This window comes from Phalaenopsis equestris, unplaced genomic scaffold (genome assembly GCF_001263595.1).
Source record: "Phalaenopsis equestris unplaced genomic scaffold, ASM126359v1 Scaffold000436, whole genome shotgun sequence".
Taxonomy (NCBI): Eukaryota; Viridiplantae; Streptophyta; class Magnoliopsida; order Asparagales; family Orchidaceae; genus Phalaenopsis; species Phalaenopsis equestris.
In genome coordinates, this window is record NW_018164877.1 from 687,755 (window position 1) to 712,362 (window position 24,608).

The 24,608-nt window shown below is 34.5% G+C and overlaps 2 protein-coding genes across 2 annotated transcripts; one reads left to right on the forward strand and one right to left on the reverse strand.

Moving 5' to 3' along the window:
- The first annotated feature begins 6,802 nt into the window (after nucleotides 1-6,802).
- LOC110027692 (myb-related protein Myb4-like) lies at nucleotides 6,803-8,494 on the forward strand. Its single transcript, XM_020729209.1, has 3 exons — nucleotides 6,803-7,121; nucleotides 7,224-7,353; nucleotides 7,943-8,494. The coding sequence occupies exons 1-3, from the start codon at nucleotides 6,989-6,991 to the stop codon at nucleotides 8,415-8,417; spliced, it is 738 nt and encodes a 245-aa protein (XP_020584868.1). The 5' UTR covers nucleotides 6,803-6,988; the 3' UTR covers nucleotides 8,418-8,494.
- Nucleotides 8,495-17,154: 8,660 nt separating this feature from the next.
- Nucleotides 17,155-21,258, reverse strand: LOC110027720. The gene is made up of 2 exons (XM_020729257.1): nucleotides 21,022-21,258; nucleotides 17,155-17,637 (listed from the first exon to the last, which is right to left on the reverse strand). The coding sequence occupies exons 1-2, from the start codon at nucleotides 21,201-21,203 to the stop codon at nucleotides 17,310-17,312; spliced, it is 510 nt and encodes a 169-aa protein (XP_020584916.1). The 5' UTR covers nucleotides 21,204-21,258; the 3' UTR covers nucleotides 17,155-17,309.
- Between the last annotated feature and the right edge of the window lie 3,350 nt (nucleotides 21,259-24,608).

Below are 24,608 nucleotides of genomic sequence, written 5' to 3' on the forward strand. Positions count from 1 at the left end.
TTCCGATTGAAAAGATCCTTGCGCACTCTGCTCGTGGGCTCCTAAGTGAGCAAAAAATTACGTATTCTGTACTATTTTATAAATATTGAAAAAGAAGTCGCCGCTTTGCTTCCGAGGATGTAGACATCTTTGCCGAACTTCGTAAATCTCTGTGTGTTCTTCTGGATTTATGTCAATTCATGTTTTTCTTCGCCCTAATTTTTTAACAAATATAAATTTCTTTTTTTTGTGGGTTCGCCGCGATGCTTTTTATGTAATATTTTTCCAAATCAATGGGTTTTCGCTAAGCTCAACAGAAATAAATTAAACTCCAAAAGGTAATTATTTAGCACAAAATATAAACTAAAATAAGCAACAATTTACATATTTATATATGGGGCATTTACATTCATACCACCCAATTCCCATGTATTTTAATATCTAACACCTAAACTTTAATTTTTTTTATATCTATACCAGTAAAATCATTTATATAACATAAAAAACATGACTAAGTTAGCTTTTAAAAGGTAAAATACATCTCGAGCTGTTATTGAGCTGATATTGAGGCCGACTTGAGGTTGGCTCGATTGAATCGACTCATGACTCGTTGTGTTTGATTAAGAGCTTGCTCTTCTCAAGTCAAATCGAACTGGATCCAGCTTCAAATAATCAAGAGTTGGCTCAAATTTAAATTTTTTTTATCCGTTCCACCTGAAAATTTCTCGATCCCACAAGAAATTGAAATAAGATGTCTCAAATTAAGTTATTTGGCTTTTTTCCAACTCGAAATCGGCTTATAGCTTGTGTTATTAAAATTTACTAGCATTACATATAATAATCATAAATAAAAAAAATATATTTCGAGCCGATCGAACCGGATCAAACTGATTCGTGTATGGCTCAAAATTGACTCCACAATAATTCGATCCAAAATTTTGGCTCATAACTTTACTTGTTTATTTCGATTTGATCTCAACTCGAGCTACAACAAAATTCAAATCAATGTCCGAGAGATTAACGATCCCAAAACACAACTTTTCAAAAACAAATAAGTTGATATGTACATAAAAATTGAAGTTTGAAAATTAGCCATGTAAATAAATAAAAATTAAATGACATATATGCATACGCACGCACACATAAAAGTTCTCTCTTTCAAATTTTATTTATTTTAGAACAAATCAATTATTGGCTGGTATTTATTAAAATAGTATTTTAATTTATGAAAATAGGCTGACATGGCACATAATTGTATTATTGGCCTCATTTTGTTTATATGATAATGTGTCGCCTCATTGACCAGTACAAATCTGAAGGGACAAAATAAATTTCAATTTATGGAATAATTCGCAGTCTTTGAACACGTGTAGAAATTGTAGCGCCGAGCTGTGACGCCAGCTGTGCAGCCATCAACTGAATGTAAAATAAGCTAATGGACCCCACACGGCATTCTTCTTCCAATCAAGTACTGCCACATCATCAATCATTAAAAAATATTAACTTGGCTGAGGATGTGTTGACCCATCTCTGCTACACGTGACAGGGCGGCTTGCCCTAGCTGACTTACTTTAAAAATAAAATTATAAATAAATAAATGAAAGTGGTTTTTACATATATATATATATATATATATATATATATATATAAAATTAAAAAAAAATTTCATTATTTACATATTTAACCAATTTAAAATATTAACTCGACCTGAGGAGCAGCATGTCACGGATAGAAAGTCCCACATCGGCTACGTGTAGAGCTGAAAAATAGTATTTAAGTTCTGAACAGTCCATCACTCCGAAGAGCTCTTTTGGGAGGAGACAAACAACTTAGAGTGAAACCCGAATGTAATCGTCAGTGTTCCCTGTTGCCATCCAAGTAAATAACAATGTTTCACGTGCTACGTATGTAAAAATCCTAAATTAAATCATTCAACTTCAATCTAAATATCATAATGAAAGTTAGCAAGAATGAGTTCTTAAATAGATTAACCGAAGATAAGCCAGCTGAATTTTTTAATATTTATCCATAAATTATACTAATTTCAAAACAAATCTGGAGCATTTACATGAAGACCATCCTATTGTTATTTAATTATATATCTAATATGTAACTGTTGCTTTTTACATTTGGACCGCTCAAAATTGTTTATATCACATCAAGAATATTACTAATATATATATACATATATCTATGTATGTACCTATGTATATGTGTATATATATCTCTATATTTTTATATATGTATATATCTCTATATATGTATATATGTGTATCTCTATATTTGTGATGCGTGCTAGAAAATTCGAAGCGGTAGAGTAATGAATTATATTCTTAGCGTTGCACGAGAATTCAACACACACAAAAAGTATAAGAGAAGTTAGCAGGAGGAAACACCTCGACTTTATACGTGGAAAGCCCTTGGAAGGGGAAAAAACCACTGGGTCTAGCCCAGTTGAAATAATTCACTATGAATGATGAGTACACGTGTTCATTCTTCTCCTAAATTAGGGAAGACGAAACTACAAAGTTGTATAACTATAATCGGACTAGAGTTCTTGGTGACGGCAGATAACAAGGGTTATTGTTGATTATTGTGGAGATAGTAATCTATCGTGAATGTTATAGATGGTTGCTCCAGAAGCGTTGATTGACCAAAGAAATCGTAATATGCAGTTGCGGGAGCTGTGGACCACATAGGCCGCAATGACGACTATGAATGTCGTTCGTGGGATGCCGAGGTTGGAGTCGGAAACTGCACAAGTTGTAAACCACGTAGACCACAGGGGCCAATACGAATGATATCCGTAAGCCGCAAAGAGCATAATCGGGAGATGCATGTGCTGATCACCACGTAGGTCGTTTGGGCAAGTATAATGACATCTGTAGACTGCGGGGGACAGAGTCGGAAGTTGCACGTATTGTGAACCAGGTAGGCCGTAGGGCGAGTATGAATGACGTCCATAGGCCTCTAAGGTGGGAGTCAGGAGCTGCACGTGTTGTGAACCAGGTAGGTCGTAGGGGCAAGTATGAATGACATCCGTAGACTGTGAGGGCTGGAGTCGAGAGTTGCACATGTTGTGAACCAGGTAGGCCGTAGGGGCAAGATTTAAAGATGCTCGTAGGCTGCGAAGGCTGGATTCGGGAGTTGCGCATGTTGTGAACCACGTAGGTCATAGGGACGAGTATGAATGACGACCGTAAGTCATGGGGGTCGGAGTCGTGAGCTTCATGAGCTATGAACCCGTGGGCCGTAGGGAAGAGTATGAATGACGTCCATAAGCCGCGGGGGTCGGAGTCAGAAGCTGCACGAGCTGTGAACCACATGGATCATTGTTGACACATGAACCGTAGTGATGAGCTCATGTCTCACGACGATGACTGACAACGTCTGGTTGGTAGTAATCAATGATGATTGGTGGTGACCGACGGTGACGGTCGACATTAGCTGATGGCATCGACGGGTGCCGACGATGGCCGGCGGTGGTCGACGACAGTCGGAATGGTGCTGGACTTCAGCTTCTTCTCAGAGCTTCTAGTTCTCTCTGAAGCTTCCAGTCCCTCCCCTTATGTGAGGGGTGGGTCTCTATTTATAGTGTTATATGTGTCATTAATGCATAAATATGAATCATTTTGATCGAACGGCCCGGATAGCTTCCTTCAATCATAAGGTGTTTAATTGACATTTGGATGCCTTAATGATGGCAGAATTGAGTGATATTGAACTCGTTTGATTCGTTTATCGAGACGCTCGGTTCGAGTATAGACTTGTTAGTGTCGGCATCCGTTTGATCTTTCAAAGGTGTCAAAAAATCTTCCAAGAATGATTTAATGACTTGATCTGGGCTTGATTTGACTCGGATTGGAATGAATTTGATATCATTAGGTCTGTCTCATAAAGCGGTCAGCTTAACTATAAGTTTAGTGAAATCGGAGCTCTGGATGAGTTTTAATTGAAGTCTGAAATTTTGTTATGAAAAAATTTGCCTTGAGATTCATGTCGGATGAAATTTTGTTGATGACGTATCAATTTGTATATATGAATATATCTCTATATCTCTTTATATATATATATCTATATATCTCTATATCACTCTATATCTCTATATCTCTACATATGTATATGTCTATATCTCTATCTATCTATTTATATACATATATATAAGAATTGAAGTGTTATATATCTAAATTTATATAAATTGAGTGGCACGTATGTAAATCTTCCTTTAAATTCTATTTTTTATTTTTATTTTTATACCCCCACAAATATTTTATATCACATCAAATACCACTATTTTAATATTTAAAAAAAATCAAATACTCCTTGTCATATAGAAGTAAGACGACCTACACTATTAGATATTTATGTAAATGCATAAGAAACGAGTGGCATGCATGTAAATATGTTATTAAATTGTACAACTTTAATCAAAATATCATAAATCAAATTTAGCTAGAATGAATTTTTTATTACCTTATGTTGAGAATTTTAGGGCAAAGAAATGCAAGAATCGACACAAATCAAGAAGAAAACACAGAGATTTAACGATATTCGGGGCGTTGTACCGTACCGCGGGGCGTTGCCCCCGCACCCCTAACCCACATAACGAATAAGCTCCTCCAATTGGACAGATGCTGGAGCTGAACGGAGCGAATCATCGGAGCAGAGCGAGTGGGCGTAGTGGAGGAGCTCGCTCACTCGCGAGCTCCGTTCCGCTCCAACATATGTTTTTTATCTGGTATATGAGCCATACCTAACACCTTAACCTAGAATAAGTGATTGATATATCTCAAACTTAAATGATGTTTCTAATCAGGATTACGTTTTAAAAACATAGTAAAAAATTCTTATGTAGTTACATGTCCCAAACCTAAAAATCCTTATTTACATACGTAACATTTTTGTGCTTTAAAATTATGCACGATAAAAGAAATTTCTCTTTTTGAAAAGTGATCATAATAGTGCTATTTTTTAATGTGACATTAAAAGTTTCGGTGCTATATTTGTAAATATGAAAGTTTGGGTGTGATAAATGTAAAAATATAAGAATTGTGTGCTATGTATGTAAAAAAATATGCATCCATTCTTTGAAATGTTCATAGGTTATTAATGTGAAATGGGGGTTCAATTTGACCAAACTTACTTTGACGATTAGGGATATGAAATACTGGCTATGGTAAAAGTGGAAACTAAGTTGATTCATGGGGTTGATTTGGTTATTTTATATTATATTTAATTTTATTAATTATTTGAAGCTTTAAAAAGGCAAAATAAATGTAATTTATTTATTGTGACATAAGATATTATAAATATTGTTGAATTCAACTAAGTGGATTAAATAAAAAACATTAGAACTTAGGCTAATCAAATGTTATTATATTTTAAGGGCAGCATGAGCGCTTCAACTTGGTCCTATTGGCTGACAACTCTATGAGGTTCTTAATTTGCATCCATAGCACATTTTTCACTTTTTTACACATCTCTAACCTAAAATTTCATATTTAGCAGTCAAATTTTTAATCTCTATTAAAACATAATAATATTACTAGTTTTTAAAAGTAAGATGGATTCTTTGGAGCATTTGTATTTTTATGTGTGGTGTGAGATATGCAATGAGGTCTTCTTCGCATGCCTGGACAATGGCTTAAATGGGTCGAATGAGAATGCACAATGGTGTGACTACATTTGGGTTGTACATCAAAAATGTGGCAACGCTGATCAGGAAGAAACTTGAGACAGTTTTGAAGAAGAGAGTATGACAAAGAGAACTCACCAGCAGAAGACTGATGCGCTCACTTATCCGACCGAGTGTAGTCATTGGAGCCTAAGCAAGCGAAGGATAACATCAACCAAGCTACGAAAGATGACCGAATGACCCAAATCCAAGTCATTCGTTCAAAACAAGACAGAGACATTTTAGTCAACAGACAAAAAGAAGTTGACTTGAGGTAAGATCTAGCATCTCGGCAAATACTGGGGGTGTCCAAAAGCTTCCCCAATCTATCATTAAGAGTCGATAATTAGACTAACTCAGCCAACAAAATTAGTCATACCAACACAAATTCAATGAGCTCAACCGACCGACAACTCCTATTGAGCCCAATCAATCGAACTGGCCCTGCTGAGTCTAAGCCATAAAAACTTAATTGAACGAACCAGAAAACGAATAGACGCTTACTTGTAAAATAACTAGAATACCCTGTACATGTCCAATTAAAATAGAAACAAAAATGTAATATCATCATATTATACTCTGTCTATAAATAGAGAGATCTTCTCATGTAAAAAAAATATTTGATAATCTATTTTTAGCCAACAAAGATCAAGAAAGTTCAACAGAATTGATATAATTTATTGTTCATTTTTGTTCACTCATGTATCTATATCTATCTCTCTTTATCTCATTCTCATTTTTTAAATTCTATTCCTTTAAAACTTATTCATGATAAATCAAGATTCAAGATTTATAAAAATTTTAATCTTTATTTTCACTTAGTAAATGCTACAAGTTGAAGGGCCACATGCTTGAACTGAATTACATAATATAACCTTCAATGATAACAATACAACTTTACTTTGACTTTAAATATTGAATTAAAAAATTATAATCTCCATTAATGAAAATACGATTTTGATTTGACTTTAACTAAATTGGCAAATTTAACAGCCTCGTGAATCATCATCACTTTTAATAAAAAAAAGAAATATATTGCCATAAAATTATACTTAAAAATTCCATTGCAGGTTTCCTCGTGGGCCACTTCTTCGAGGAAACTGCCAGACTTGCCTATACTCCCCTTCCACAAATTATCTACACGTTTACCATTTCCCCATCCCCCATTATATATAACTCTTAATCCACTGAAGAGCTTTCATAGCTTCTTGTCCTGCTCCTCGCACCATTAATTTGCAGAGTAAAGAAGAAGAAGAAGAAGAAGAAGAAGCAAATAGATCAGAAAGTGAGATAGATACAGTTCTGTTCTGTCAACTGTACACGTTTTTAAGAAAAATGGTGAGAGCTCCATGCTGCGAGAAGATGGGGCTAAAGAAGGGGCCATGGACTGCAGAGGAGGACCAGATTCTGATCTCTTATATACAAAACCATGGCCATGGAAACTGGAGAGCTCTCCCAAAGCTAGCTGGTAACTATTTCTTCTTCATCGTCTTGCTCTTTATACTGCTCGGAAGAAGAAAATGGTGATTTGAAAATCAGAAAAAATCTGATTTTTGTGTGTTTTGTTTAGGATTGTTGAGGTGTGGGAAGAGTTGCAGACTTCGGTGGACGAATTATCTCAGACCTGATATTAAAAGAGGGAACTTTACCAGGGAAGAAGAGGATGCAATCATTAACTTGCATCAAATGCTGGGAAACAGGTAAATATTATATCCCAGAACATAAAAATCTAAACTTTATTAGAGAAAAAATTTATGTATGTATATTATAGCTCATATGTGATTTGTCTGTTCGCATTTAATAAAGTTTAAAAGCTTATCTCGCCACTGGTCCCTCTCTGCATAATTATTTGCTTAAAATGGTGTTTCTTTCGTTTGTGTTGTCACTGTCCTACTTTTGAATGCTTTCTGAACCAAAATTTTTTATAATCGGTTTTATAATGTTTATACTCCTAAAATTTTGTTCATTATAATCTAACTCAAATATTTGATCTTTAATTATTTAAGCTGATTTACATTTTTCATATCTCAGCTAATAAATATTAAATAAATGAAGATTCTTTTTACTCCATTTATTGATTCTAATTGAAAACTCCACCTCTAATATTTTCATAGATGTTAAGCGATTTATCTTTCAAAAAATTACATGTCAGTCCCAATTGATTGCTTTAACACCGTTACAATTTACAATTTACAATTTAAAAAACTTTCAAATTATCTCAAAAACTTGAGTATCAATGTAAATTTAAATTTAAATTTTTAATTTTTTCTGAAAATTCTCTCTTTGCAGATGGTCTGCAATTGCAGCGAAGCTACCTGGTAGAACAGATAATGAGATCAAAAACGTATGGCACACTCATCTGAAGAAAAGATTAACGAGAACCGATAAAGAGACCGGACAAGAACGAATCAGAAAAACTCAAATAGAACCAAAGGAAGAGATGCCCACACAATCATACAGCAGCACTCCAGAACCATCTTCTTCCTCCAGTACTGTAGACAACAGTCAGAACTCCATGGAATCTTTCAGCCATGAAGCTGAAGCCCAAGGGATCGATGAGAGCTTCTGGACTGAAGTGCTGAAAATGGATAGTAATGATGAGTATTACTGTAACTCGTCGGATTCAATGGCGATGGAAGGATTTAATTCCTCTGATTTCAGTTATGACAAATTTTGGCTGTCAGCTGGCGTGAGAGAAGAGGATGATGATTTGAGTTTTTGGTTGAGGATCTTTCTGCAAGCTGAAGAATTTCCACAGATTTGAAGGGCTTGGCTTGGGGAAAAGAAAAAAAACATATTTTTTTAGAATCGGTGGTTGATTTGTAACGAGAAAAATTTAATTTTTAGAGGGTTGTTTCAGTGCTACATACTTTTTTTTTCTTAACTTCTTATGTATTTACATATCTAACACATAAAGTTTAATATTTACATGTGTAACACTCAAATTTTTAATATAACTATGATTTATTTTGTAATGGAAGTTATGCTTCAATTTTTTGGGTGAGAGTTTAGCATTGCAACCAAGAGATTATCTATCAGTCAAGATCTCAAATGTGGATCTGCATTTGTTTATGATTAATTTCGCTCAAATTTCTCAAAAAAAAAAAAAGAAATATATTATCACACCAAAGTTTTATAATTATAAATATAAAGTTTAGATGTTAGATATGTAAATACATCAAAATTTTTTGGTAAGTATGTAAATTCCCCCAAATAAAGTTTGTGCTGAAAATTGAAGGAGACCCCATATTAAGGTTTGGTTCGCGCGTTTCGTCACTCATTCAAAATTGCGTTTGAGTTTTTACAGTAAAAGCAGACCGCGGGTTGCCCCCACAGCCGGCCCACAGGCCTCGTTTCAGGATAAGCAGCTTATTCAGAAACGCACAAACTGCCCCAAACAGACTCTAAGTTGGGTAAGTTCTGTTCATCAAAATTTTGATTTATCAAAAGATTTAAATAATGAAAATTTTACATATTTATCATATATTTCTTATATTTACATACACAAGTGTGTGAGAAGTGATTTTATTTTTAAAATATGATAATAATACTATTTTCGACGCGATATTGGTGATTCGAGTGTGATGTGTGTAAATATGAAAATTTGATATGTAAAATACATAAGAATTGTGTATTATATATGTAAATGCCCCTAAAATTAATTTATTGCTTTAGAATCGTCAACTCGATTCGAATATAAGGAAAGTTCAAAAAGTAGCCGTTAGTGAAAGATGACGTAATAAAAAAAAGATATTGAATTACTGAGAAAAGCAGCTTTATCTGCCGCGTTTTGCTTTTTATTTTTTTTCTCTCCATTTTTTTCGTTTTTTTAAATGTCAGTTTTCTTTTTTAAGTCGTTCAGCATTTCCTTTTTACTAAATTGTCAGAATAGACCCTGACTATTCATATAAAGTTATTTTAGGCCGGAAGTTTATAAAAATATAAAAATAAATTATTTTAGAATTGGGCTCTAATGATTTCTTGTCTCAATTTCGGGAGTTTAGGGACTATTTTGGCATTGACCAATTTTTAAATTAGCTTGATGCCTGGTAGAAAATTCGAGGAGGTAGAGTAATAGATTATCATCTTAACGTTGCACGGGGATTCAACACACACTCAGATGAAAGTAAAACAACCAGTGATGATGTCAGAATTTTTTACGTGGAAAACCCGTAAAGGAAAAAAATCACGGGGTCTTGCACAATTATAAAAATTCACTATATGTTGATGATTACAGCGACCCCTTGTCCCACAGACGGGAAAATGTTTCTAGATTTTTAGATTATAGCGTCGCCTGACGATATCCAGTCAACGGTGGTTGGCGATGATCGACGGTGAATGACGGTCGGCGATGATCGACGCTGGTCGATGGTCATTAGTTGTCGGCGGTGATCGCCGACGATCGGTGGTGGTCGATGAATGTCAGCGATGGTCGATGACAATAGGTGACGATCGGCGGTGGTCGATGGAGGTCAGCTGTGATCGGCGGTAATCGACGATGGATGACGATCAGCGATGATTGACAGTGGTCGATGGGGGTCGACGGAGGTCGGCGGTGATCGTTGACGATCGGTGGTGGTCGACGGATGTTAGTGGTGGTCGGCGGCAGTCGATGACGGTCGGCGGTGGTCGACGGAAATCGGCGGTGATTGATGGTAATCGGCGGTGGTCGTCTGAGCATTGGTGATGCTGAGCTGCAGTTTCTCCTCAAGATCTCAGACTCTCTCTCTAGAGTTCCTCCCCCTCATGAGAGGGATAAAGCTCTATTTATAGTGTTTTGGGTGCAATTAATGCAAGAATATAAATCATTTTGATCGGACGGTCCGGAGAGTTTCCCTCGATTAGATGATGTTTGAAGGACATTTGAGTGTCTTAACGATGTCGGAATTGAACAATCTTGTGCTTGTTGGATTCGTCTTGTCGAGATGCTCGATTCGACTATGAACTCGCTAGGTTTGACATCCGTTTGTCTTTTCAAATGCCTCCAGAAATCTTTCAATAATGATTTAATCACTTGATCCGGGCTTGATTTGACTCTGATTGAACTAACTTTTACATCCTTTAGTCCGTTTCATCGAGCCGGTCAATTTTGACTACAAGTTTGATGACTTTTTATTAAGATTAGAATATTTATTGTTCAAGATATTATCTCGAGATCCGTATCATGCCTCAAGATTCGTGTCGGATGATGAAAATTTATTGATGATGTATCAAGCCTCGTTAATAACTTTAATTAGGATTAGAGGCTAGCTGGGAAAAGTATTAGGGGAAGGAGCAAATTCTCAAGGGCAAGTCGCGTTTCACGTTAAGCGCAGGGATTAACTGTGTTTAACGTGAAACACAATTAATCCTCAACGATATTTGCGTTTTATTTTTTCGCATTATTTACGCAAATTTTATAGTTCTTTTTCATTACTGAAATAAATATGTTTTTAGGTTAATACTAATCTTATTTTAAGGTAGTTCGCTACTAATTAATTTAGTTATAATAATATTACTTTTATTTTCTTTCAATTATTTTATTAGCAGTAAATTTTTTTTTTATTTCTTAAGCTTGCTCATATTTTAATGTAAATTTTGATGTTCAGGCGTTATATATGTAAAAACTTTAAGAATTGGGTGGTATGCATGTAAATCTTCCCAAAATAAAATGCAATAAAAAAAAATTTACCGTAACTATGATTTACAATTTGATGTGGTCTCATATGATTTACCTTCCTAAATTTCATGATTGGATATTACATACATAAATTTGTGTTATATTTTTATAAATTTTGATTATAATGTAAAATTTATAAAGAAAATAATAATAAGCCTTATAAATTTCGACCATTGTAAGAAATATTTTTTAATTTATGGGGCTTTTACATGCAAACCCCTCATTTCTTATTAATTTACATATATAGCAATTAAATTTTTATTTCTTTTACAATTATACCACCCAAAATTTTCACTTCACATCTAGAATATCGCCAGTTAAAAAAAAAAAGCTAACATATTTAAAAATAAAGTTTCGGTGTTAGATATGTAAATGCATAGGAATCCAGCGGTATGCATGCAAGTCTTCCTTTTCCTGGTATATAAAACTAGTGTCTTTTTCTTCAAAAAATTTTCTGTGCGGATTCCTGACTAGATCTACGTGTGGCGCAGGGTATTCCTGAATTATTTTCAGGTTATTTCTGGGTTATTTCGGACCCAGAAATAACCCGCGGTCTTTATTTTTGGGTTATTTCAAGATTATTGAAAATAACCCAGAAATAACCTGAAAATAACTCAGGAATAACATGCACCGCACTAGAGCTACGTTAGGTGTCCGTAATGAAAATGTACGCCTTTTTCTTCCAATTTCTTTCTAAATCGCTTTCAAAAAAATATAGTAAAACTTAAGGGAGCATTTCCTTTGAAAAAAAAATGATATGAGCTTCAATTGACTATTTTATTTATAAAATAATAAAATCATAACGACTTCTTCCTATCGAGAAATTATTACGTGCGGCAATCACACATTCAGACGACTGTTCGGATGAGCCGCCATGCGATCCTTGACAGCATGATCATCACATCTGGATCGTTGTTTAAACATACAATCAAACCGTATGTCACAATTTTCTCTTCCTACGAGCTAGTTTAATATTGTTTGTTGCGTTAGTTATTTTCACTTGCGAAGAATCTTCATAGCATGCATTCACACTGGTAAGACACGCATAATGCGTGGGAACAAATAAAAGTTGATTAATTAAATGCAAATTAGCATGTGCTTCAAACTCCAATGACCAGGAAAAAACTAACTCCACTAAGATCCCAAATTTATTTTAGAAAAGTATTTTCCTCTTTTTTTTTTTTGCTTAAACATAAACTTAATGAAGATGTATAGCATAAAAATTGGTTTCCTTGCCGAAACAAAAAATTAAAAGCTGCCTTCGTGAGGACATCGTCGTAGTCGGAGGAGTCGTCAAAACTCTGTCAACCGCTGGGTCGAAAACGCTTATGGGATGATGGGTTCGTTGTGCCCCGACCTGACTACCTCTAACAGTTAGGGATTACTCATTTATTCATTTGACTACCCTGTTGAGTCATGTTGCTCCCTTGACTTTCATCGATGTCACTTTGCGGGCCTCACTTAGCTGATAGGTCGTTGTCTGTTTGGGATACGACAATTTACCCTCTGCCTTTACGGGCTAGTCTGGCTTCGAAGCGGTTATGTGTTTCGTACTAATTGACCCAATTATTTTATAGGCCCCAGTCGCCAATAAGTCGTCTTTTGTATGGGATCATGAGAGGCTCACTCTCTGCTTGTACAGATCGACTTGAGCTTTGATGGAATCGGGACGCTCCTGTGAGATAACAGTCCTTTGATAGTCTTGTGTTAGTTGTCACTATAAATGTAAGCAAAACTACTTGGATCAAGAATATTCTTGACAACCCCCAAGGTATAATTAACGAAGTAGGATACGTCCTCTTATGAGCGCTCGCAACCCCAAAGCAAACAAACACACCAAAATTTATGGTTATTAGTAGTTTTTGTAGGCATTTTTTTGTGAATATTTGGCTCAAGCTATTCTCGATCTGACCATGTTCGAATGTATATGCTTGACTTATCATAGCGATGTTTGACACACGTAAGTTCTTCACGTTTTTGCCTTGTTTGTTCGTTTCTGTCGTATATACCACTTTTTCAGTTCCTTTCTTCTCATGATCATTCACATGATATGGAAGGGACTGATTCAAAAAGGGAAATTATACAACAATGGACAAACTGATGACTCTTTTAAAAATAAAAAAAAAGAAATGAACGAAAACAACCTCATATAGAGGAGAAAATAGTGCTTTCGGAGTACGGACGCAAGCAGCGTCCGAACAACGGACTCAATACACCTGAAGAAGAAAAAAATTTGAGTGTATCGCATCCCTTGTCTGGATACTACTTGCTTCCAGAGATCAGACCGGATATTTTTTTCATATATGGAGCTTGGTCTCCTTCTCCCTCACTACTTGTGTGGAATAAAATGGGTCGTCTAGCCCGAGGACCATCCCTATTTGGCCCCCGATGAGACAATCTTCTCTTTCTCTCCCTCTCCTTCTTCAACCTCAAAATCTGGCTTTATTTCTTGAGTGTGGTCCAAAAGACAAATTTAAATTCAACAGAGGATGATGAACCTATTGGCATAAATAAGAATACCTGATTTTTTTTATCTTCTATCCTTTTTTGGTCTTCCGTGTAATGGTATGCATTCAATCGATTTGGATGAATCAGTTTACAAAATGGTCAAATAGATTGCAACCAAAATTCAATCTCTGAGAAATCGGGCCACTCAAAATTTTGATAAAACTGAAGCGACCAAACCGAAATTTAATCCGCTTGAAATGATTCTATTATGAAAAAACTGAAATTTAATTGTTTGTTAATGTTCTATTATGACCAAACATTACAAATTACAAAAATTAATTCATGGTTACCTAAGGGGTTTGAAATACAAGTTTGCAAATCATAAACTAAGGAGTTAGTTGTTAAGAGTTCATATAATTATTATAAGTTAGATTATGATTCCAAACCTCCCAACATATTTTTCAATTTTCTTTTTTTTAATAATAATAAAAAAAGGGAATTTTTAGTGGGTTAGGTAGGAAGAAATGAAGTGATTGGTCAAAGACTGCATACATAAAAATATTCATATTTGATATCATGAGGTTGGTTGAATCTAAGTTTAATTAGATAGCTTATAGATAAGATTATTGGGGGCCGAACTAACTAATTTGGTTGATTTTGATGCATTGAACATAAAATAGTCATCATTTTATGTATTTACAAAGTAAACCCTAAACTTTAGTATTTATCTTGAAAATGACTAAGGGTTTGTTTGAGGCAGCTGTAGCTAATTGAATAATTTGCTGATAAGCTGATTAAAAATAATATGCTGATAAGTTAGGTGCGGTGACTATTACAAATTTTTATTTTTTGGAAAAATCAGACCGATGCCAGAAAAATGCCACCGCACCTAGATATGTATCTAGGTGCGATGTGAATACGCTATTTTCAGCATTTTCAAAATGGATAAGCTGTCAAAACACAGTTTACCCAAACAGACCAGATGTGTTTTCAAAACGTCACCGTGCCAAATAAGCGGACGACCCTAAATATGATCATAGGGAAATTTACATACTTGGGGCACAATTCTTATGTATTTACGTATCTCACCGTTGAACTTTAATATTTACATAGATAACAATTTGCTCCTAATTTATGCATGAAAATATGTATTTTCGTCTTTAAAAAGTGATAATAGTGTTGCTTTTTTTTATGTGATTAGCATGAGAGATTTAACCGATATGTCTGTAAATATGAAAGTTTTGGTGCAAGATAAGTAAATAGATAAGAATGGTGTGCTATGTGTGTAAATGCTCCGAAAAAATAATACTAATTTTAATTTTTCTCTTAAGTGAAATACATTCTTTTATGTATATCTTTGGATGTATTTTTGTAAGTAAAGTGATATCCAAGTAATTATTAAAATTTTCAGATTTCAGATATGTAAATACATAAAAACTGTGTCGTATTATGCAATTTTAATCACATAAGAAATACTAAATTTACGCAATATTCTTACGTATTTACATATCTCGGAAGCCAACGAGTCGAGCTGTGACAAGCGCGAGCTTGAGCTCGTGGCTCGATAAGCTTGCTGCGATAGCTCGTTAAAGAGCAGAGCTCGAGTTTGCTCCCAAGCCGACTCGTCTCATTTGCACCACCATGTAAGCACATAGAAATTGTGTGGTGAATTGCAAATTAAATTCTGCTTAATTTTAAAATATCATCCACTAAATATGTAATATTATTTAAAATAAGGTGAAATCTAGTAGAAAGATTTTTGTCAAATTCAGGTAATTTATTATTATTAAAATGCTGACTTAAGTGGACTGAGATTTCTAATTTCTCCATTCACTTTTTGACTTGGTATGCAGAGAAGACTTTGCAAACAGAGTTGATGTCAATGCGAATTAGAAACTTTATGGGTATGAGGTTGTGACTTTAGATGTTGTTAGGTTAAAAATGTAAAGGAAAAATAAAATTTAATATTGCAAAAAGATAAGGTCTTAAATGTTATTTATTGACTTTGCATCTTCTAGTTTGAATATGGATGTAAATGTAAATAGGTTAAATAAAAGCAATTAAAAACTGAATTTTTTTTTTCTTAGAATAGCACAATATAAACTAGATTCTTAAAGCTCCTCGTGAGCCGGATTGATTAATGCTCGTTGATGATCGTTTAGTTTAAGTAATCGAAAGATTAATAAATGAATGAGCTTTAATACTTTATTGTTCGACTTATTTATATTCATGAACAATATCATTTAAAGCTCTTGAACAAACTATTATGACTAGTTCATGACAAATATCATTTAGATATTTGTCTTTAGGCTCTTTAGGCTCAATGATATGTCTCATTTATTATCATTGACAAACTGCATTTAGATAACTTGATTAAGGCTTAATTACAACTTTTTTCTTTCGTTAAAAGAGCTAATCATTTATAAGCTCTATAATCTTTACACGAACCAAAATCGAATCGTGCTCGGGCTCAAATATAATCTTGAGTGCTCGGACAAGCTCTTACTAAACGAGCTCAAGCTCGAACAAGCCACCTACTTGGCTCTCTGCTCGAATTATTCTCAGCCCTAAATCAAATCCTCTCATAAATTTGATGACTTTAATATATGCTATAATAAAAATTCATTCAAAATATTCACAAATTTAACGACTTTAAATTATTTTATAAATATATTTTGATACGAAATATTCCAAGCTAAACTTTCTCATTTAAAACGTTGTAGAGGTTTTTAGTTTAAACAAATTTAACAGATTGAAGCTATTATTAATGAGTCATGTTTGAGGAGGCTCGTAGGCCTACTTAGCCTGCGTACACCTCTATGATAGACACATCACTAAAACTTTATATAAGCATTTGCTCATGATTCATAAATATTCTAATACAAAAGCCTATTTCATGTCGCATTTGACTCGAGCTTAACTTGACCAATTTTCTTGAAGCTTAATCACGAGCTCATTAATGCACTTCAACTCGACGAGTAACATGTCAAGCTCCATAATACTAGCATGTAAAGATAAGTTGTGAGGATTTTATTAAGATGGTATATGAACGAGCTCGCTTAATAAATAGAATTACAAAGAAACTATAACTCAAGCTCGAGTTTGTTTATGATTGACCATGGCTCCCTACTCTAACTCAACCTACAGGCTCACCAAGGCTGGCTTATGAGGCCATTACGAGCCGAGATAAAGCTACCTTGGTTCACTTAACCCCTGATTTCAAGACATAAACTTACACCATCTACTTCACCCTTAATAGTTGTCTCATTAATTTATGCTTTATTAAGATGTTCTTCTTAGTGATAAAGGGTTTAACACCACATTCTTTTCCTTTCTTCATCATAAACTCCTCCTTATGATGATCATGAACTTAAATTCTCAATCCTATTGCAAAAACACAATGGTCTATGAAATGAACAAAAACATTCTCCTTAAATAAAACTTAATTTCACAAGTAGACATGGCCAATCTCCCTCCCCAAGACTAGCAGACCAGAATAGACAGCTTACATAATACATAACTTACAGGTTAAACTACATGAGAAAAAAGTTAAGAGCAGCCATGGTTGGCCTTTGAGAAAGCTTCAGCTTGTGAAGCTGCATCTTTCTCAGAGATAATGGCTTCTACGAGAAGAGCCTTCACTTCCCAAGGGTTGTAAGGGTAGTCAGGCCTTGTGTAAGAGTTGAGAAGTGCAGTGCTTGCTTGCTTCACTAACTTGATAAAAATACTGCCACCAATATCATCATTCCTCTGAATCACATCCAACAATGTGAGTTCAGGTTCATACCTCTCCAAAAGTATTGACCCAAACACCTTTGAGACTGATGAGTCCTGAGGAAGAGAGTTTGGCCATGCCTCTCTTCTGCTGCTCCAATATCTGCTCAAGTGAAATGAGTTGTGTTAGCGAGGATTTAAACCAATGTAATTTTATAAAAAATGTAGGCGTGTTTACGTACATATTATCACGCAATTCTTATGTATTTACATATCTAACGGTTAAACTTTAATATTTAACGGCTAAACTTTAATATTTATGTTACTTGCACTCGATCCTTAACATCACACATCAAAAATATCATTTTCACTAACTCTTTAAAATTCAAATGTGCCCTTTTATCCCAAGATGTTATGTAAATGTTAAACTTTAGGTGTTAGACATGCAAATACCCCTATTAAAAATAAAGGGCCATTTACATACATATCACACAACTCTTACGTATTTATATATCTAACAGCTAAACTTTATTTATGTTTATTGCACTCAGATCTTTAACATAACGTCGAAAATATTATTCTTATGAACTCTTTAAAAATTAATTGCGCTTTTTTATACATAAGTTTATAGTGTTGAGATGTTATGAAAATAAATATCGAACTTTAGTTGATAGACATGTGAATCCCTAAGAATTGCTTGGAATGCATGTAAATTTCATAAGAAAAAAAGATAATTAGGCAATGATAGAAATGAGATATTATAGTAGAAGTATGACAAAATTATACCAGAGGATAGTGTAAGCAGACATGTACAATAAAGGGTAAATAATACACAAATAAGATAAGTTTATAAAATTAAGGGGCGTTTACATAAATAGACACTCATTTTTTTATGGATTTATGCATCTCACACCAAAACCTCCATATTTACACACATAGCACTCAACGCTTTTGTGCAAATAAGATAAGTTTATAAAATTTTATTCCAGAGGATAGTTTAAGCAGACATGTACAATAAAGGGTAAATAATACACAACTAAGATAAGTTTATAAAATTAAGGGGCTTTTGCATAAATAGGCATTCATTTTTTATGGATTTATGCATCTCACTCCAAACCCTCCATATTTACATCAATAAGCACTTATTTTTTATGGATTTATGCATCTCACACCAAAACCTCCATATTTACACTTTTGTCTCACATCAAAAATAACACTAATTACCCACATTTTAATAGTCAAATCCATGTTTTCATGCATAGGTAAGAGCCATGCGTGTAAATATGAAAGTTTAGCCGTGAGATATGTAAATCCATAAAATATGCGTGCTATGTAAGTAAATTTCCCTAAAATTTGTAGATAGTGAGAGATTAGGGAGAATGAAAACAGTATCTAGCAAAGGTACCATCGATAAAAATTGTCCAAAAAAATTTACATGAGATAGGTGCTTTGTGTTAGGTAATAGAAGAGAGCTAAAGGCACAAAGATGAGAGCTAAATATAAGAAATATGCAAACGCACAAAATTTACATGGTTCAGTGAGATTCACCCACATTATTGATCACATAAAAATCTAATAATCTACTAAGCTATGAAAAATTAAATTGAAAGATTACACTTAATATAAATTTAGAAAAAATAATAAGATATCACAGTGCCTAAATGACCAACAAAAAGAGATAATTCTGACAATTGCTACAAAGAAAAAGATTAGATATGGAAAATAAGATTTTGTTGTTATGGTTAGATTTATTAATGTTTTATATCTTACAACAACAATATTATTACATGCATTTAGTATTTATATTATTTAACAGGGGCAGAGCCAGCCTCATTTTTTATGAGGGCAAACTGTCCCCCCAGACCCATCGTGGCAATTACTATGACAATGAAGGTGAAAGTAATATTTTAGGAGAGGCAAAAGGCCAAATTGGTCTTCCATTCAAGTAAAAAAACTGAATTTGAGGGGGGCAATTGCCTAGCCAGGACCCTACTTGATTCCACCCATGATTATATAATCAATACATAATATTCATTATTATAATATATTCTTAAAATTGAGGATGTTCTCATTTATTTTTATTTTTCTCTTTATTGTATACATTATCACGTTATTATAAACATATTCTTCAATTAAAAAATAACTATGTTAATTCTAGCTTTATTATAGTTGCTCTACTTCCATTCATTGTTGTAAGAGTCCAAACAAAAGCTTCTACTTGTTAAGGAAAAAAGACTAGTACAAACCACTCAATTTCTATGTATTTACACATCTAACACCTAAAATTTACTTTCTTGCATTTATACCACCCAATGATTTCTTACCACATAAAAAAAAAAAAATCACCAAAGAGTGAAATACACATATTCATTAACAAGTAAGATGGCATGTATGTAAAAATTGAATTTTAGGTGTTATATATATAACTACATAGGAATTAAGTGACATGGATGTAAATCTTCCTGAAAACTAACATGCATCTTTCTTTTTAAATAATTTAAAAACTCTCTCCCTACATGAGAGAATATTATCCATCTGCAATTAAAAAATAACTATGTTAATTCTAGCTTTATGATAGTTGCACTACTTCCATTCAGTGTTGCAGGAGTCCAAACAAAAGCTTCTACTTGATAAGGGAAAAAGAGTAGTACAAACCACCCAATTCCTATGTATTTACATATCTATGCTTTCATACCACATAAAAAAATAATTTCACCAAAGGGTGAAATACACATTTTCATCCACAAGTAAGAAGACATGTATGTAAAAATTGAATTTTAGGTGTTATATATAGAAATACATTGGAATTAAGTGATATGGATGTAAATCTTCCTAAAAATTAACATGCATCTTTCTTTTTCAAGAATTTAAAAACTCTCTCCCTACATGAGAGAATATTATCCATCTGCATAATATGTGCACAATAGTGTACAATACTATTCTACATGGAGTTCACATGCATTCAGACTCCACACATAATAATTTTTTTCTCGTAAGGCACCAGAAAAACTCCTTTGTTCTCTCTAGATTGGTAGCCCCTTCTCCCCTCTCTGTCTCTCCCCTTTGTTCTCCTTATTTGTTTGGGTTTTTTTTTTTTGCCATTTTTCTCTCTATATCTGTTTATAGTTGTTGGATGCTCCTCAACACCGTGAAATAATCTCCTTATTTACTGCTATATATTAAGCTTTGTGATCTAATTCATCATCAATTAAGTGTCACTCGTTCTCTTAAATTTTCCAATAATTTGTAAAATAATAATCTCACATCTCCAGTAGTCTTACAGAAGTTACAAATTTTTTCAGTAAATTTTATTGCAAGTAGACATTTACAGATATATATTACACCTGAAACTCCTGCATCTACACATTGTTCAGCGAACTGCAGGGCTCAAAATCTATCGCTCAAGTAGGAGCAAAAGGCATTTAGCTAAAAACAGGAATGTAAAATCTTGTAGACTTGCAGTTTAAGGAAGAAAAATACAACGAAAGAAAACCCAAAAGACTTTCAGTCGACATTAAAAGAGAAAGAGAGGTTAGGAAAAGGTTACTGAGGGGTGCATCGCCCTGGATCTCTGGTGTAGAGAAAACCAGGACCTATCATCTCTGTTAAGGAACCCGGAACCCTTCTCTCATTCTTCTTCAACAACTCTGAATCCTTAGCTTCAAACCCTGCAACACAACAGACAAGCCATAGAACAAGAAGCTCTTTCTTCACTGTTCTCCATTCCATCTCTCTCTCTCTCCTCCCTGGGTTCTGTTGTCTCTCTCTCTCTGCTCTGTTCTGCGTTTCCCCAAATCCCAGAAGGCGAGCAGTACTGTTTATTTATAATTTTCTAACGGATATATGATATTCATCGCGCTTCATTGGACGTTTTTGGCTGGGCTATATGAGACGTGATGGAGGTGACAAGCGTACATCTTTTAAAATAAGAGTGAGATTATTGAATTGTTCAGATCTAGATTTATTGCAACCCCGATGATTTGTTGGTGCTTGATAAATGTCACCGTTATATCTGAATTTGATTTCTTTTTTAGTAATTTAATCTGTTTTCTACACCTATTTTATATAAAATCTTTATTACAAAAATTATAGCTTATTTCATTTAATTTTTTTATGTTTTTTTCATCATTTTTTTAATTAACTTTTTTTTGGGTAAATATGACTTCAAACTTTATAATTTTTTTATTTTTTTAACCAATATGATATAAGTTTAAATACTTAATAAATTATTGATGATTTTATAGGTAATTTAATCTAGTGGTTTTTACATACATTTCATTACAAATATTATTGTTTATGTATTTCACGCCACTTATGTCTCTCCTACTGTTCTGTTTTTCTTCTTCCTTGGGTGCCTCTTGAGTAAAGAGAGCAGAGAGAATCTTTATTGTATTTGTCGAGGTGGTCGACAGGTGTAATTCCTCAGGCTAATAAAATTGTTTACAACTCCGTGAATGTAGACAATTTACCAAACCACTGTGTGTTTCCGCTGTGCTTTTCCATTTTACGATTTTTCTCGATTCGATTTTTCGTTTTATTGTCGTTGTTTTTTCACAACAACTGGTTCAGAGCTTTGGTTTGAGGCTGAAAGAAACGATGAGCAGAGACGAAGTGATGGCATCGGAGATCAAGAAGTTTAATGACACAGATTTTGATTAGATTTTGATTACTGAATGATGCAGATAGAGGACTACATCTATGAGAAGAAACTTGTGGAAAGAAACTTCATCTTCCGTTATTGGGAAAACGACCGGAGAAGATGGATGAGGCTGAATGGAATATGTTGGATCGATAGGTTATGGGGGTTGTTCAATTAACCTTTCGAGATTCGTTGCCCACAACGCCATCAAGGAGATGACTACTGTAGATCTCATGACGGCTTTATAAGGTATGTATAAAAAGTCATCGACAAATAACAAAGTGTACCTGATGAAAAAATTATTCAACTTGAAGATGACGGAATGCGTGTCGTTTGCTCTACACTTGAATGATTTCAATATTATCATAAATCATTGTTGTCTGTTGAAATTGAATTTGATGATGAGATATGATCGCTGATATTGGTAGCTTCATTGTTAAATAGCTGGGAAACCATGAGTACGACAATTGGTAGTTATGCAGTTAAATCTAAATTAAAATGTGATGATATTCGTGTTTTGATTTTGGTTGAGGAAGTGCGCAGGAAAGATTCTGACCAGATCTCAAGTTCGAGTTTGGCACTGAATGTTGATTTTAGAGAGAGATTTTATTATAAAAACTCAAATAGAGAGAGATCAAAATCAAAGTCTGGTCAGCACGCAACCTGCTGGAATTGTGGCAAGGCTGGCCACATGGCTGGCCACATATTGTGGCAAGGCTGGCCACATAAAGAGAAACTGCATAAATCCCAAGAATATGAAGAATGATAGCGTAAATGTGGTATTTGAAGAATTACATGATGCACTTTTGTTGTTAGTTCATAGTTCTGTTGATGACTGTATATTAGATTTAGGGGATTCCTTCCATACATCTTCCCACCGGGAGTTTATGTGAAATTATGTTGGTGGCGACTTTGGAAAGGTACATCTGACTGATGAAAAAACTCTAGATGTGGTGGTGATGAGAGACGTTGATATTGCACTCCCTAACAAGAGCAAATAGACTTTGAAAAAAGTCAGACACGATCCTGAGTTGAAGAAAAATTTCATTTCTATTGGGCAGCTTAATGATGGTAGTCATTCAGTAGTATTCTCAGATAATACCTGTAAGGTTAATAAAGGAGCATTATTATTGGCTCGGGGTAAGAAAAGTGACACACTATATATGACCATAGATTTACTTAGGTGTGGACACATGAGTCAGAGGTGCATTATGGGGAATTAGAAGAAAGTCAGTTTTCTGAAAGATGGCAGAGCGCCAAAGGCAGAAAAACCGGATCTTGTACGGACCGATAGTGCAGAACTATAGAGCTATATGAAAATCTTGCAATATGAGAATTCGAGCAAGTGGGAGCTGACCAAGAAGGATGAGACGGATTCCCCGTCAGGGAATCAGACTTGGGAATTGACAGAACTTCCACCAGGGAAGAAGGTAGTGGAAAACAAGTGAGTGTACCGGGTGAAGACTGTGTTTGGTGGCAGTAAAAGGTACAATGCTGGACTTGTTGAAAAAAATCTTCAGCTAAGGCAAGATATTGCCCATGTAGTGGAAGTTGCAAGCAGATTCATGAGTAACCCACGAAAGAGCTTGGAGGTACAAAGCTACGTTGACGTTGATATGTCAACTAAGGGTGTTACTCTTAAGAAACTGAAGTTGTGTGCGTTTTCAATTGATCTTCTCGCATGAATACCGAAGCTTTAAGTTGCAGAGGTGGAGGGAAGTAGAGGAAGGTGGAAGATATCACAGTTGAGAAAAAAAGACAACGCAGTCAGTGGATGATGCAGTCGATGTCCCAATCTCCAAGTGAGAGATTTATTGAGTAGGTGGAGCCCGATCAACCTCCTGCAATGACAATTTTTCTTTATGGCAGGCAATAAAAAATTATTTGCTAATTAATTTGATTCCTTTTGTGAAGCATCGCCTGGATTCCTCTCCAAAAGTGAATCCCGCCAACTGTTCTTTCCATAAGAGCACTCCCACCTCTTTTATTTGCGAATTAAGATGTACAGAAGAGGAATCTTTGGTGGCTTCTTAATTTCTTGATGGGCTTTTTTGGTAAAGCTACGGGTGTGAAGTAATGATTCCAAATTTGCTTCTGTGGACAATAAAGAGGAAAATCAATTTTGACGTTAATGGATTTTGGGCCTCCTTTATAAATTAATAACTAGAAGCATAGGAAAGTATTGCAAAAGGTTGCTGCTCTGTTTTTCTTCTTACTTGGTTGCCTCTCGGGTAGAGAGAGGAGAGAGGAGAGAGGAGAAAGAGAGAGAGATGAGAGAGAATCTTTCTTGTATTTGTCGAGGTGATCGAATAGTGTAATTCTTCAGGCTAATAAAATCCTCTGCAACTCAGTGGACATAGGCAATTTACCGAACCACGTAAATCTACGTTTCTGTTGTTCCTTTCTGGTTTGCGATTTTTCTTGATTGGTTTTCGCTTTATTGTGATCATTTTTCAGAACACCCTATGCCTCTCCTCACCTCATGACACTACCGC

Bases quoted from the DNA above. Each gene is read 5' to 3' on its own strand.
- LOC110027692 (XM_020729209.1), top strand. From the start codon at position 6,989: ATGGTGAGAGCTCCATGCTGCGAGAAGATGGGGCTAAAGAAGGGGCCA. The intron at 7,122-7,223 runs GTAACTATTTCT...TGTTTTGTTTAG, and splicing joins AGCTCTCCCAAAGCTAGCTG to GATTGTTGAGGTGTGGGAAG. The intron at 7,354-7,942 runs GTAAATATTATA...CTCTCTTTGCAG, and splicing joins CATCAAATGCTGGGAAACAG to ATGGTCTGCAATTGCAGCGA.
- LOC110027720 (XM_020729257.1), bottom strand. From the start codon at position 21,203: ATGGAATGGAGAACAGTGAAGAAAGAGCTTCTTGTTCTATGGCTTGTC. The intron at 17,638-21,021 runs GTAACCTTTTCC...TCACTTGAGCAG, and splicing joins CCAGGGCGATGCACCCCTCA to ATATTGGAGCAGCAGAAGAG.